The 16,117-nt window shown below is 46.5% G+C and overlaps 1 protein-coding gene across 1 annotated transcript; it reads left to right on the top strand.

The window, feature by feature from the left end:
• Window positions 1-917: 917 nt before the first annotated feature.
• On the top strand, window positions 918-2,506 carry GH1 (growth hormone 1). The gene is made up of 5 exons (XM_046676332.1): window positions 918-927; window positions 1,130-1,341; window positions 1,556-1,672; window positions 1,872-2,033; window positions 2,306-2,506. The coding sequence occupies exons 1-5, from the start codon at window positions 918-920 to the stop codon at window positions 2,504-2,506; spliced, it is 702 nt and encodes a 233-aa protein (XP_046532288.1).
• Window positions 2,507-16,117: the final 13,611 nt, after the last annotated feature.

The following is a 16,117-nucleotide window of genomic DNA, read 5'->3' as shown; positions in this document are numbered from 1 at the left end:
CCTTCAAGGTCTCTTCCAACTTTGGGATTCTCTGACGGTGGCAGGGCCGTGGGAGGAAGCACTTGTGGTCTGTGTCTGTTCCTTGGATTTCTGACTCTTGTCCAAGAAGCATCCACACCTCAAGTTTTGGTCCTTTGCCCCACCTGGCCAGCGGGTGGGGTGGGGGGGTTGCGGTGGGGAAAGGGGAGGGCCTGTGTGGGGCTGGTGCCCTCTAGTGGTTAGTGTCAGCACTTCATCCAGCTGCCTTAGGCCGGACCAAGTGGTGGGATGGCCGCAGGATAGTGATAAAGGTGGAGGTCGCATCTGGAGCTGAACTGGGCCCTAACACCACAGAACATATTGCTCTCCTTGGCCCCCTTTCCCAACACATACATTCTCTGTGGTGGGTGGAGGGGAGCAGTGCGGGGAGGAGGAAAGGGATAGAATGAGGAAGGGGTCAGCAGAGCTCTCAAGGCCCAGCTGTCCTGACACAGCCCTCCTTTTGGGGACCAGGTTGGGACCTCCTCGCCTTGATGGACAACTCCACAGTGAGATCCTGCCAGAGCACACCTGAACTCAGACTACTCCCTTCTGCCACTCCCCCTTAATAAGAGGACAGATTGGTGGTCTCTCTGGCTGAGACCCTGTGTGCACAACCTCCCAGGGCTGGTGACAGTGGGGAGGGGAAGATGATAAGCCTGGGGGACATGACCCAAGAGAGGAGCGGGTACAGGATGAGTGGGAGGAGGTTCTAAATTATCCATCAGCAGAGGCCCGTCAGTGGCCCCATGCATAAATGTATAGAGAAAATAGGTGGGGGCTGAGGGGAGAGAGAAGGAGCCTGGGCATAAAAAGGGCCCGCAGGCGACCGATTCCAGGTTCCTGGGACCCAGCTCCCCAAACTGCTCAGGGACCTGTGGACAGCTCACCCAACTGCGATGGCTGCAGGTAAGCACCTCTAAAATCCCCCTGGGCTTGGAATCTACTGAGGGGTGGCAGGGGGCCCTGCAGATGGATGACAGCACTAACCCTGGGCTTTGGGGCTCCTGAATGTGAGCACAGACATTTGGCCAAGTTTAGAATGCTCTCAGTCCCTGTGGGAAGGAGGGGGAGGAAAGAAGTTTCCCTGAGGGAGGGAGAGGTCTGGCAGGAGACCCAGGCCTCCTGCTCTCTGCCCGCCACCCTCCATGTGTTTCTCTAGGCCCTCGGACCTCCGTGCTCCTGGCTTTCGCCCTGCTCTGCCTGCCCTGGCCTCAGGATGTGGGCGCCTTCCCCGCCATGCCGTTGTCTAGCCTGTTTGCCAACGCTGTGCTCCGGGCCCAGCACCTGCACCAACTGGCTGCTGACACCTACAAAGAGTTTGTAAGCTTCCCAGGGATGGGTGCTCATGGAGGGTGGCAGGAAGGGGTGAATTCCCCACCGAGGGACATAATGAGAAGAAACTGACAAGTTCAGGGTTATTTTATCCAAGCGAAGATGCTCTCTGGAGAGCATAAACTGAGGAGGGGTTCCAAAGAATCTCGGTGATGAGAACCGTGCACCAGCTTAGACCCCCGGTGGGCGTTCTTTCTCCCAGGAGCGCGCCTACATCCCCGAGGGACAGAGATACTCGATCCAGAACGCCCAGGCTGCCTTCTGCTTCTCCGAGACCATCCCGGCCCCCACGGGCAAGGATGAGGCCCAGCAGAGATCTGTGAGTGGCCCTGCCCAGGAAGAGGGGCCTCCCTCTTTCTAAGAAGGCCGCCCTTTCGCTCCCCGGGCCCTGGGCGGCCTTGTCCCCCAGGTGGCGGAGCAGGGCAGAGGGTGTAGGGTGACGGGGTAAGGCCCTCGGGCAGAGCGGGGCCTAGAGCGGCTGCCCTGCGCCTGCGCACCCACTGCGCCCCTCCCCGCAGGACATGGAGCTGCTCCGCTTCTCGCTGCTGCTCATCCAGTCGTGGCTCGGGCCCGTGCAGTTCCTCAGCAGGGTCTTCACCAACAGCCTGGTGTTTGGCACCTCGGACCGCGTCTATGAGAAGCTGAGGGACCTAGAGGAAGGCATCCAGGCCCTGATGCGGGTGGGGATGGCGTTGCGGGTCCCCCTCTCCTGGGTCTGGAGGCCCCTCTGGCTTAGCTGAGGGGTGGGGGCTTACATAGGCTGGGGAAGACAGATCTCGCCGCCCTCTTTGTAGCTGTCCAGCCCTGACCTAGGAAAGATCTGACTCTTCATTTCCCCTTTTGAATCCCCCTTGTCTTTCTCTAAGCCCGGGAAGGGAAGGTGGAAATGGAGGGGGAGGGGAGGGAGCAGCTTGCAAGTTCTCGGCCTCTCTTTTCTCCTTCTCTTCTGCAGGAGCTGGAAGACGGCAGCCCCCGGGCTGGGCAGATCCTCAAGCAAACCTACGACAAGTTTGACACAAACTTGCGCAGTGATGACGCACTGCTCAAGAACTACGGGCTACTCTCCTGCTTCAAGAAGGACCTGCACAAGGCTGAGACGTACCTGCGGGTCATGAAGTGTCGCCGCTTCGTGGAAAGCAGCTGTGCCTTCTAGTGCTGGGCTTCTCTGTTACCCCTCCTCAGTGCCTCCCTTGATCCTGGAGAGTGCCCCTCTAGTGCCTACCCATCTTTCCTAATAAAATAAAATTGCATCATATTGTCTGAGTAGGTGTTGTTCTATTCCAGGATGGATGGGGGCAGTACTGGGCAAGGGACAGGTTGAGAAGACAACCTGTAGGGATCTTGTGCCATCTATTGGGAACCAAGACACTGAACAATAACTGACCCAGTTCTTCCTGGGCTAGAAAGAAGCTGACACATTCACTCCTCTCTGTTACACACCAAGTCCACTCCCCAGGTCGGTGGGCCCAATTTGCTGGGCAGTCATAGGTCAGGACCACCCCCAGAAGGTACTTGGGAGCATTCCTTCCTCCCCCACCAGCACACCACCACCAAACCTAGGCCCCAGGAGTGGGATGAAATGAAAGCAAGACAGGCTATGAAGTACAGAAGCAAAACACCCCAACATGTGAGAAAACCATGAGAGAATTCGTAGAATTACTTCTGTGCATAAAATTTAAGGTGAACACACATGAGGCCCACCTACTCTTGGGAAATGGGAACAGCGCAAAAATGGCTTTGGGAGGCCAGAGTGGTGGCACAGCAGTTAAGTTTGCACACTCCACTTGGGCCGCCTGGGGTTCCCTGGTTCGGATCCCGGGTGCAGACCTATGCACTGCTTGTCAAGCCATGCTGTGGCAGGCATCCCATATATAAAGTAGAGGAAGATGTGCACAGATGTTAGCTCAGGGCCAGTCTTCCTCAGCAAAAAGAGGAGGATTGGCGGTAGATGTTAGCTCGGGACTAATATCCGCCCCCCCCAAAAAAAGAAAAAATGGTTTTGGGACAAACAGAACCAGAATGTTTGAGATCTGAACTAGGAAGTAGAAAAGATTCTAAATTGGGGGTTGCAAATTCAGTGCCAACAGGTGCCAGGTAGATAACTACATAAGTGATAAGGATTGGATGTGAAGGGGTAAATCGCAACTGACACTCAGCCTCCTGGTGAGGGAGACAACACAGAGGAATGGGACCAGAGCAACCTGAAGAGCTCAGGCCCCAGCTAAGGAGGGGCCCATCCAGCTGTTTCACCCTTCAAGGCTGCAGGAGCAGGGCTGCCAGAGTTTCTGATTCTTCAAGACAGACAGGATATCCAGACTTTCATATGAAATCTAATTTTTAAACATTGGCAGCTAATTCATACTGAAAACATTTTAAGGGCAAAAATTAACCCAAACACATTTGGTCTTCAAGCTGTCAGTGAGCAATTTGTTCTAAGAGTGATGGTTTGGGATAACTTGATATGTATAAGGGAAAGAATCAGAAAGACTCGGACTTGAATTTTGTGAATAAATTATTTAACATCCCTGAGACCTGGTTTCCTTGCATATAAAATGGAGATAATAATATATTGCCATACAAGGATTATGTGTGGATGAAATGATGTTTCTGAAGTGATTGACACATTATAGCACTCAAGAAATTGCTGCTGTTTTTGCATGGAATTTTAGAGTGTTCCACGTTTTCTGATGAAATGTTTAAATACTTGTTATTAAATCATACTCTGTTTTCCTAGTAACATCTCAAATGTTTCTTCCCTTTTTATTTCCAAATGAACTTCAAAGGGCAGTGATGAACACTTTACAGTTTTTAGGCACCCAAGCACCTCGGCTAAATAACTAGTGACCTGTAAATCCGTACTTAGATGCTCCTTAAAGTAAGTCGATTATCCAAACATGATTTTACTAAGCAAATAATTCTGTTACAATGCAAGTAAATCAACCTCCTAATTAATCTTCCTGAAAAGTTCAGATTTTTATACGCTACAATGAATTTTCTTTAAAACAGGACCTACCTGTACTCATTTTGGATATTTTATATTTAGTAATGTAAATGTCAACTTGAGGGGTGGTTGAACGTTGGAATAATAAGAACCTTGGAGCTCCATTTCTTAGCTCAGAAACCATTTGTCTGTCTTAGGTCATTCTTTTATTGTCTGACTTTAAAATCATGGAGTTTTGGAGTTAGAAGGGCCTCATAGATCATCTTAATTCCTTCTAATTTGAGAATCTTACTCTATAGCATCCCTTACAGATGGCATTCACTTGTGCAGCACTACTGTCAAAGGGATCTCTATTTCACAGGGCAACTTACTCTATTAAACCACTCTGTTTTCAGAAAAGTAAAAATTTCAGAAAAATTTTTTACATTAAGCTGAAATCAATACCCCTGTAATATCCCTCATGTAGCCTTAGAATTATTTGGAAATCTCACGGTCTTTAGAAGTTGATGAAATGAGCACAAATATAATTATCTCTTGGCTTGAATAAGTGTTTTAAAAGGAAATATGAGCCATCTTGAGAAGTGTTTGTTGAATGAATGTGGCAAGAGAGGGGTGCCTACAGAGGGTTGTTGTAGCTACTGGCAAGAAGGTTCTAAAATGGGGTTGTCATGACAGCAGTGGACTGCAGGGGGAGCCACACTCCAGAGAGCATCCACTCAGCTCCTTCTGGGTATAGCTGAACGGACTCCACCACTGCTGGTTGGGAATGACAAAGATGCTAGTTGATTTCACAAAATTTTAGAATTTAAAAAGACCTTAAAGATCATCTACTCTAAACTCTTTGATTTGCCAACTGTTATTCTGCCTTTCAACTCTTCAATTAGGCAGTGGATAGCAACCTCCATTGCAAATTAGAAATGCAGGGGTTTTTGCAGTAGTCTCCACTCCCTGAGAGACTGATATAATTGTTCTGAGATTGACAAGAGTATTTTTAAAAGATCCCCGAGTGAGATGGTTGAGAACCACTGAGTGAGGGACCACAAAGATGAAATACATGTGTCCATAGCTTTTGTATTGGTAAAAAGGGGCAAAAGGAGATGAGAGACCTGGGCCAGTTGTGGCTCTCTCTGTTTCTAATTTTAACCAGTCATTTAAAAAAGTTCTAATAAGCCAATAACCAAGACATATACTGTATAATTCCTCTCATATGAGGTACTTAGAGTAGTCAAATTCATAGAGACAGAAAGTAGAACGGTGGTTACGAGGGACTGGGAGGAGAGGGAATAGGAAGTTGTTGTGTAATGGGTACAGAGTTTCGGTTTTGCAAGATGAAAAGAGTTCTGGAGATTGGTTATGCAACAGTGTGAATGTATTTGACATTACTGAACTGCACACTTAAAATGGTAAATTTTATTTTATGTATTTTTTACCACAATTTAATTTTTTATTGAAGTATAGTTGACACATAACATTATATTGGTTTCAGGTGTACAACACACTGATTCGATATTTGTATACAATGCAAAAAGATCACCACAAGTCTAGTTAACATCTGTCACCACACACAGTTACCAATTTTTTTTCCTGTGATGAGAACTTTTACGATCTACTCTCTTAGCAACTTTCAAATATGCAATGCAGTATTAACTATAGTCACCTTGCTGTATATTACATCCCCATGCACAATTTCAAACTGTTAAAAAATATTTTCTAAGGAAAATCTTCCCAAGGGTGAGATTAGTGAGATTTGCACCAGAAAGAGTTAACAGGCAAAGCTCAAGTAATCCTAAACCCCTGGAATAATGTTTCTCTGACTCCATGTACTCTTTTAAATTTACTCCAACCTAAAATGACCACTTCCGAATTTCTTCCATCAGCATTGCTGAAACACATGCTATAGGTTTTGGCCCTTAATACACAGCTGAGAGCAGAACTGACACTTTCCCCTTTCTTCACAAGTCCTGTTTAGGATTATGGGACCTGAGCTTCTGGGCCAAGCAAACATGACGCTTTCCTTGCAGCTTCTTTAATTCTGAAGGCCCCGGCAAGGCTGAGAAACACTTTGAGTGCTACTACTCTTAGGGTCACCGACTCATCCCGGTTTGCATGAGACTTTCCCAATTTTGGCGCTGAAAGTTTCATGCCCCAGGAACCCCTCAGCTCAATACAAACTGTGATTACTAGTAGTCCTAAATCCTAGGGAACATGACAAGGGGTAAAGCAGAGGAAGGAAGAGGAAAAGGAACAGAAAAAGAGGCAGAAAGAACACAATGAAGATGAGAAAGGAGGTATCAAGGGTGTATAAGACTTTTGATGACCCTCAAAGGTGGTCATGGATTTCTGACTCTTGCTTTGAGTTTATTACAATTATGGTTATGATTACCACCAGCATTATTAGTGTAATAAAAACTAATACTTTTGAACACATGTATACAACACCACGCTAGTGTTTTTAGAAATACTACGTCATTTCTTTCCAACTATAATCCTATAATAGGCAAATACTATGACTATCCCTGTAGAAAGAAACCCCACAAAGATTTAACTTGTGTTTTCTCAGGTGTAAAACAACACCTGAAAGTCACGTTGACTTTCTTAAGAGGATAAATTTTTGGACTATTAAAGGTAGCTCTCTTCCCCTGGAGATAGTCAAGGTGGCTGCAGTTAAGTGTGAGCTAGTTGCTCTATTGTTCAGAAAAAGAGCAAGATAGAAACCTTTTAGGGGGTGGGGCCCCCTGGAGACAATGAAGGCAGCTACCCTTATAAGGGTGGGCAGAGATCAACTCTATTATTCTGGAAAAGAGAAGGTAATGAGACCCTTTGTGCTTTAAGAATGGACTGAGGGGGCCACATGATCTCTGGTTGTGTGGATGCCTGCGGAGGGAAAGGGAACAGAGGTTCCAAGTCTACAGGGGGAAGAGGAAGGGCCTCGGCCAAATCTGAGGAGCCTTGGAGGACAGCAAATCCAAAGTACTGAGCTCTAAGAACTGTAACCCTGGAAATCCATGCAAGGAGTACCCCCTGGCTGGACCAAGACCTGAGGAAGCAGTTTGGTCTCTCTGAAAGATCCATGGCAGCCGATCCAAGAACCTGGATCCCCGGAACTGAAAGGTTGGATGGCCTGTGTAGGACACTCTGTCAACAGTGACACCATGTGGCAGTGAGAAGCCAAGGCAGGAGCAGGCTAAGCCTCCAGACTCTCCCTGGTGGATCCAAGAAGTCTGATGACCCCCTTCCTCCCTCCTGTTTAGGATTTACTGTGCCTCAGGGCACTGGGGCCTTGAAGTGGGGTTTGCAGACGTGGGACAACTACAGACCTGATGCAACTGATCCCAACACGCTGAGATGGCTGGAGATTCCTGGATTAGGCTGCTCTGTACTCCTCTCTTAAACCTGCTTCCTAATTTATTTCCCCAAGTGCTCCATTCAGAAAAGTGAATAACTTACATCACTCACATGATGAGAGAGCAGTGGCTACTATATTTACGGAAAAATTGAGGCTGAGAAGGTCATTTTGGGGGATGCCATTTTGCAAAATCTAACAAAATATTTCCAATCTCCCTCCAGGAAGCCTTGCTTGATCCTGTCATCCTTGCTGTCATAGGAGTGAAGGCACAATAGTAATTTCCTGTTGACTTGCTCTAGCTTTCCTCATAGACTGCAAGCCTGTAGAAGGCAGAGACAGTGTTTTGTTCACTATTGTGTCCCCACTGCCTTGTTTGTGTTTAACCGAAAGTGTTATTTTTATACTTAATCTGTAACCCAGACTCAGGGAAGGTCTGGGAAGAATGGGAGAATTTTTTCACTTTGATGCCTAATGCTGTGTTCATTCTAGCTAGTGTCTACAATTTGGAAGGCTGTGGACCCCTCTCTGTCTAGAAGTCTGAACTTTTGTTTTGAGGGCAGGTCAAACAGGCTGCTGCCCTGAGCTAATACACCACCTGCCCTGGGCTGGCTATTTATGCTACTAACTTGACATTCTTTTAGAAATTGTACTCAAAATGCAACCATGTGGCTTAATAAAGCTTTCAGCAATGACACAGAAGAGAAACACTTTTCAGATATCATAAAATCACTTTTATTTTTACCATATTCAGCATTTTGGTGACCCATACATGACTGATTTGGGAGAAAAGATCTGGTTTTTTAATTCCTCGTGCCTCCTCTAGGGGTGAATAAACTCTTTCCAAAGAACAGAGAAGGAGGCTGAATCATAAAATCATATGATAAGTATTGTCACAGGAGAATTTCTCCTGAACCTTAAAGGAAATAGTTTTCAGACATATGAAAATATATACTTCTTTATGGAAAGGAAGAATAAATATTGGAACTCTACTCTGAGGGTCTGTTAGGCAAAAAATTAATATGTTGAAGGTGAATTCATAGTTGATTACTCTGTAATGGATTATGAAAAGGAATTCAGAGATGTTTGGAGCCCTTAACCCATGAGGCCAATTACATGGATGAATTCTACCTTCTACTTCAGGGACAGAACACTGGGCTAGGTAGGTTAGCTGCCTGTATGACCAAAAATGGAATTTCTTAGGACTTTTATACTCCTCCATGGCACACAATAGGTGGTTAGTGAGTTGAAGCCTAACCAGCCACCGACCCTTAATGATGTGAGCTCTTGGGGTGGCATTCCAGAGCCCCAGGTTAGGGCAGCAGGGGAATGTGTAAGCAGGAATAGGGTGCTGATTCTTAGTGCTTTGTTTGGTACTCACTCCCTTCGAAGTCCTGTCCCTGGACTAAGAAGCTGATTCCCACTTAGTCATGAGGAAACCATGAGAAATGAGGTACATTTCTGAGATTTTTCCGACTGTCTCTTCAGTCTGATGTTTGGCAGCAAAGGGCAGTGGGAATGGGGGTGATGATGCAAGGGCAGGGTCTTCTTTCGTGAATCTAAGAGTGGACTGATTAAGCACACAGCAACAGCAAGAGGCCCTCTCACTAGCTGAACACTGAGACTGAAATTGCTAGTGCCTAGAGTGAATTCAGAGGAGCTGAGTTGTGCATTCATTGCATACGAGGGACATGAGGGCCGGAAACACTTGTTTTACGGGACCACAGAACACAAAGAGTAATGTCTCTTCCCTTCCTCTCTGTGGCATCTTCCCTCCCTTAGGAATCTCCAGTAGCAGAGGGCACCTTCAACCAAACAGCTGTTTCTATTTAACAATTACGTGCATTGCACTTTTCTGCCTGTTGAACAGCAAATTGGCTTTCCTCCTCTTTGTTCTCTTTCTGCCTATAGGGCAATTTCCACTTCTCTATTTTGCAGGGCTGTTAGTTCAAAAACACTGACAGAGTGATTACACTCACTTCGAGGGCAACAATAAAAATGACAAAGATAGTGGAGCTGATTCCTTCTTCCAGACCGGCCCAAACACAGAAGACAGAGAACTGGGAGAGTGCAAGGGCAAGAGAATTACCCCACCCTAGCCCACGAAGCCTACTTCTCACCCTCCCCAGCCCACTGTAACCTTTCTTCTTTCCATGTTTGGATAAGAATCCCTGATCCCTGGGAGTTTTCCCTCCTGGGCCTGGCAGCAGGGGAGCTGCAGTCACCTTTTGTGTGTGGGGGGAAGATTGGTTTTTGCGAGGAAGATTGGCCCTGAGCTAACATTCGTGCCCATCTTCCCCTATTTTATATGTGGGACACCTGCCACAGCATGGCTTGATAAGTGGTGTGTAGGTCCACACCCAGGATCCAAACTGGTGAACCCTGGGCCACTGAAGTGGAGCATGCAAATATAACGGCTGCGCCACTGGGTTGGCCCCTGTACTCAACTTGAACAATGACAGCAATGTCTTTGCTGACAGAGCCCAGTTGCTTAGTGGCCGTGCCGCAATAGGTTCCAGTGTGGTTCTGGGTTGCCTTCTGTGGCACTTCAAGGTCAAAGATCATCCCACTCCAGGTACACATTAAGGTTGGAGTCGGGTTTCCCTCTGGGATGCAAGCAAGCATCTGTTCTGTCCCTTCCACCCATGTCTGGTTACCAGGGCAACCAGATTCCTCAAACCGTGGCTTGTCTGGAAAAAAGAGAGTCCCAGGAGAAGCTGAGCTCGGTGTGCCACATTCCCTCCCCACAGTCACGGCTAAGCTCCCTCTCCTTCTCCTAATCCAAATGCTGTGTCCCCTCCACCCAACAGCTTTCTTTCCCAAGGGGAAGACCATCAGTTCCCCGCTTTGAGCCACTCTTCTTTCCTCCTATGGGCATCTGAGATGCAGCAAAGGGCATTTTAATGTATTCACACTAAATGATCAGAATGTTCTGGGGCCCCTGATTCCCATCTTCGCTTCTCAGTAATTGAGGATATGAGTATGAGAGAGGAGAGGAGATTTTTCTCCTCCAAAGAGGAGGACTTTTCTAGTTTCCAAAATACAAGTTTTTGTGTAGAAAGTTCCCTCCTCAGCATAAGCTCCAGCTATTACGTCCTATATTCTCAACATCAGCCTTCAACTAATACTTTCTGATCGCTTTAACCACTTTCTCTTTTCTGTTCCCAGTTTCCCCCTCAGGTTTCCCCCCACTCACTTTCCTGGGGGTAAGGTGATCTTGGAGAGCTTTAATTTTATTTTCTCCTTTTTTTTTTTTGAGGAAGATTAGCCCTGAGCTAACTGCTACCAATCCTCCTCTTTTTTCTGAGGAAGACTGGCCCTGAGCTAACATCTGTGCCCATCTTCCTCTACTTTATATGTGGGTCGCCTGCCACAGCATGGCTTGCCAAGTGGTGCCATGTCTGCACCCAGGACCCAAACCAGCGAACCCCGGGCCGCCAAAGTGGAATGTGCATGCTTAACCGCTGCGTCACTGGGCAGGCCCCTTATATTCTCCTTTGATATTTCATTTTAATGAGAAAAATGTGGAACTCTAATAATGAAGCTGCTGGCCAACATCTCTGAAAATGGGAGACTAAAAATCCTTGTTTTAACAAGAAAGATCAGGCCTCTACTCACATAAGACATGGAGCTGGATCACAGCAGTTTTGATCAACTGCTGACCCTGAACCTCCAAAGAAGCCTCACAGGAGAAATGTCGCCCATCGTCTTCCTCCCTGATGGTAAGTCAAAGCCAGGCAGGCTCCCCAGGGGCAGGGAGACGTGGAGCTCCCTGAAGCCAAAGAGTAGGGCTGCATGATGTTAACACATACCCTGAGCAGGTCATGTTAATGTCTGTCCCTGCCAATGGGTATAATTCTTTTATCTCTAGGATTGGTGGAAGGAAGCCTGTAAAGAAAGGAAAAGGAGAACCAAACATATTTCTCAAAACTGGCAGCCACTTCCGTACTCCTGCTGTTAGCGACATCCCTTGGGTAGGAAGACAACGGGGGAAAGACTTTGGATACCATTACTGCTTCTGTGCTGATTGGCAGGAGCAAGGAGATGGTTTGGGAATTTGAGAGCTTCTCCCACAACAAATGCAGCGTGCACACATTTGGCTATGACTCTGCAGCAAGGACAGCAAGATATCTTTTCACCTTACAGATTTCTTCCTCACCTCAAATAATTGTTCCTAGGAACAAGTTCAAGCATCCACAATCACTATGTATTGGGATGACCTAAGGAAACAGAGTGAAGGCTGGATAGAACCACTGTCTCAATGCATGTCCCCAACCTGCCTGCACTTATCAGAGAAAGATGAAGACTAATGTTCACTTGAGAGTACACCTAACAAAGGTTAGCCAGGATATTTGCAGTCAAATCAGCACGTCTTTACTGTGGAAGTTGTCAACAGCAGAGAACCCTCACGTGGAAGGGAAGAGGCAGGTCACTTACTATGGACATGCACTGGCTCTCTTGTTTTCTGTTCCATCGGTCCCAGAGATACAAGACAAGACAGCTCCTGATCACCAGTCTCCATGCCCCAAATGGTGGTACTGGCCCATGCTGTGTCCCTCTCCCAGGAGAGGAAGGGGCTCAGCTCCTGGTCTCCCAGGAACATGTGGAACCTTACCTCTTTGGCTGGGAACACCTAGCCGCCTCACAACTCAGTCTCTGCCATCCCAACCTCCAGAAGTGGAAAGACCCAGATTTGGGGGTTCTGAGAGAATTCTGCCAAGAAATGAGGAAAGGAAAGAAAGAAGAAAAGTCATGTGTCAGGTAGAACCTCACAACACAGGAAAGGAGTGAGGCAAAAATCTCTCTCTCCCCCAAGGTGAGTTGAAAGCCCAAGCAGAGGTGTAGCTCAATTACCCTCACACCCTCCTCCTAAACCCTGTGGGAACTAGATCCCAAAGTCCAAGGTAAGATGAGGAAAATGAGCTTCAGGATTCCTTCCATACCTGGGCTCTGACTCACCAAAGATCTGGAGAACCTTGATGGCTGAGCTGTGGTGAAAGAACCCTCCACCACGTTAATTCGAGTCCAGTTCTGAGTGGCAGGAGAAATTGCACCTGTCATCCTCCCTTTGGGCTCTGACATTGATGATAACCTCAGCTCTTTGGGAAGCCACAGCCAAGCTCACAAAGTTCTTTCTATGTAGTTCTTGGTTACCCTGAAGAAGGGTAAAGGTGCGGTTCTCCAGGGGTACTACACTGGGCACATAGCGCTTCACTGAAAAGGCTTCATCCACGGCCACCCAGGCAGGCTGCAGCTCCAGGATCACCTGCTCTAGTGGTTCTTTAAGACAAAAAGATGGGCTTGATGAGAGAAGGCTACTCACCTCTCCAGAAAGAAATGGTATAGGACAGGAAGCCTGTGATAGAAGGTGACTGCTACCCTTAAACCATCCAATGAACAGTGTCAGCTTTCTGCCACCCCTGCCCTAGACGGGACGAATTAGCCTTCTTGTTCTTCTGCTCATCAAAGGTGGCTAAACTATAGCCAAGAAAATGTGACTGTTGGAGGTGCTCCCTTGCTTTGATTGCTGCTGCCATTCTGGAGAGCTTTTATCTCTTATCAGAGGTACTTCAGAGGCATAAGCAGCTTCTGAGGAGTTCCTTAGCATCACACAAAAACTACACCCTAACCAGCACTTACTCCACAGAGATCACACTTATTCTTATGGCCGTCTCTTTGCCAATGCTATCTGCCCACTTGAAACACTCTCCTCACCCATCCTCATCACTTCAAACCTTACCCATTCTGCAAGAGTGAAGCTCGAGCCCCCTTTTCCATGGCGACTTCTCCAAATACCCCAGCCCACAAAGACCCTCCTTTCTCCAATCCCTATGTATTCTAAGAATTTGTGGCAAATAATTCAGCACTAATTTTACACTTTTTTGATAACTTATAAGCTAGCATTATTAGCATTTGCCTCCTCTATTTGAACATATCCTCAAGCACAGATGTCTGGATGCCCTCTGTGGTCTGCTCCTAATTTAAAAGCCCACACGAAAGGGAAATAGAAGTAATTGGCTTTAGAACTCCTACAGTATGACAGAAATCTTTATTAAGGTCCCTAATCCTCTCCTCCAAAAGAAATCTCTTAGTATTCCCTAAATAAGACATAGTCTTGTTCTCCCACTCTTCCCTTCCTCCTCAGCCCTCAGCCCCACTCATGGTCTACAGTAATGCCAAGGCTTATGACCTTTTGGATCCCTGGGCAAGAGAAGAAGCACTGCAGAACGGAATTCTGTGATATCCTCCTGGAGAAATTCTTTCCACTGAGGCCCTCTGCCTACCTGGGTTTTCTTTAAAAAAGGTCTCAATTCCACTGGGTCCCCGGTCTGGACAGGTGGTACCACAGTTGATCATTAGGGACCGTCCAAACTTTATGAAGGCCTCATCCGGCCCAAGGTAAGCCTCAAATAGCCTTTCTGTGGCCCCTGAAATGATCAACCACATATGCCAAAGACCATGGTGAGGACCACAAGATCCCAACAAAACACAGGGCCTATTCTATCTAGTTATAGGTTACAGAATAGGAAACCTACCCTGAATAAAAAGGTACGAGGGACTAGACAAGAAAAAAACTCTTACTGAACAAGTTAGAGTCTTGATTCTCCCATCGTTCCCTTCACTCGTCATCTTTCTTGGGATCTTGATTTCTCTATTAGTGTTACCATGGAAACTATGGAGTTGTTAAAAATCATGCCCAGGAAACCATTCTCTTCCTAAACTTCCAGAAATCTTGGAAGCTCCCAGAATTGGCTGCTGAGGACCCTCACGGGGTTAGTAGATCCCTGAGAAAAAGAGTTTCCTATACGTCAAAGCAGTGCTTCTCTCAAATTATGGTCTAAGGATTGCCTTCACCAGAATTACCCAGAGTGCTTGTAAAACTGCAGATTCCAGTTCCACCTCAGACTGAATGATTAAGAACTTATAGGGGCTGGACCTGTGGCCAAGTTCATGTGCTCCATTTTGGCAGCCCAGGGTTTTGCTGGTTCGGATCCTGGGCACAGACATGGCACTGCTCACTAGGCCATACCGAGGTGGCGTCCCATACACCACAACTAGAAGGACCTACAACTAGAATATACAGCTATGTACTGGGGGGCCTTGGGGAGAAGAAGAAGAAGAAGAAAAAAGAAGATTGGCAAACAGATGTTAGCGCAGGTGCCAATCTTAAAAAAAAAATAGCATATCCTATTTAAAAAAGAAAAGAACTTGTAAAGGTCGGATCTGGAAATATGCAAGTGAACAAACAAGCACTCCTGGTGACCCTTATGCCACCAAATTGTGAGAACCACTGGCCTAAAGGTGACTCCCAGGGTCACTCATTTCCCAAGGAACTTTTCACCTCTTCTCAAAGTGAGACTGTTCCATTTTGCTTTGGTGCTAAGGCAACAGATGTTTTTGGATGCTTAAGAGTTTAGTCTGTTAGGGAAATCTCAGGTGTAGTGAGAGAGACATCTGGTAAATTTTACATGCATGATGTAAGTGAAGGATACTGTCTCTTGAAAGCTTCCCCACAGGTCCCCTTTAGCTACTCCATGTCCACCATCTACTTCATCTCCTAAATACCAGTTCCCTCTGGGACTATACAACTCTTGTAGCAATGTTACCCACTGATGCTCCAGTTCCTCTCTTGCCATCTGGAGAACTTATTCCTGACCACTAAGCTACGGGCCTTGTCCTATCAAGATCCTATCGTAGCTTATTATGACACAAGGGATGGCAACAAAGAAGTAAAAATATTCCCAAGAGCAGAAAAAATAGGACAGTCCTGAGGCAGCAGGGAACCAAACAGAGAAGGCATATTTCTTAGGGAAAGTTCTCTCTGATGATCTATTATTCTGTGCCTTAATTTGGGTTATCCCAATTACAAGCCAGAGACACCTAAGGATTCTGTGTCCTAGTGATCCAAGAAATAGGAATCTCTCCCAAGGGTCCAGATGAGTGAATACTAAAGTGTCATCCCACACAGGAAATCCTATCTTCTTCCTCATTGACCAGACTCTTGTGCCCTGACACATAATGGCTAAAGAAACTTTCCCAAATAGCCTCACCTGTGCAAGAGATCAAGGCCAGCAGGGCCCAGACACCAAATAGTAGCATTTCAATTTTTATGAGAAGGGTCAAAAGCTGGAGAGAAAGAAAGAAGACAGCAATGCTGGAGAAAGTGACACATACCCACAAGAAAGATATAGAAAATTCTTTCTTTGATATTGTTGAAAGTCAGCCCCTTTCCTGAAACCTCAAATAGTCTGGAGAAATTGCAGCAAAAGTATCAGAAGTGTGGATGTACTAAAAGAACTTCTTGCATCTATTTATTTCAGTTTGGTTTATGTGCACAGCAAAAAGACAGAGAAAAATATGAGACAGAATGAAGGGGATATTAGATTAAGTGAGATTCCCATAGAAGCTTGTATTGCACTTATCTGCTTACATGTTTACCTCCATCTATTTGAGCCAATAGAAGAAAGCTGTTAGCATGG

The sequence above is a fragment of the Equus quagga genome, chromosome 11, assembly GCF_021613505.1.
Source record: "Equus quagga isolate Etosha38 chromosome 11, UCLA_HA_Equagga_1.0, whole genome shotgun sequence".
NCBI lineage: Eukaryota > Metazoa > Chordata > Mammalia > Perissodactyla > Equidae > Equus > Equus quagga.
The sequence above is the reverse complement of the archived record's forward strand: the minus strand, read 5'-3'. Positions and strand labels throughout refer to the sequence as shown.

Excerpts from the sequence above, each read along its gene's own strand:
- GH1 (XM_046676332.1), top strand. Across the intron at positions 1,342-1,555 it reads CTGACACCTACAAAGAGTTT|GAGCGCGCCTACATCCCCGA; the intron begins GTAAGCTTCCCA and ends TCTTTCTCCCAG. Across the intron at positions 1,673-1,871 it reads ATGAGGCCCAGCAGAGATCT|GACATGGAGCTGCTCCGCTT; the intron begins GTGAGTGGCCCT and ends CCCTCCCCGCAG.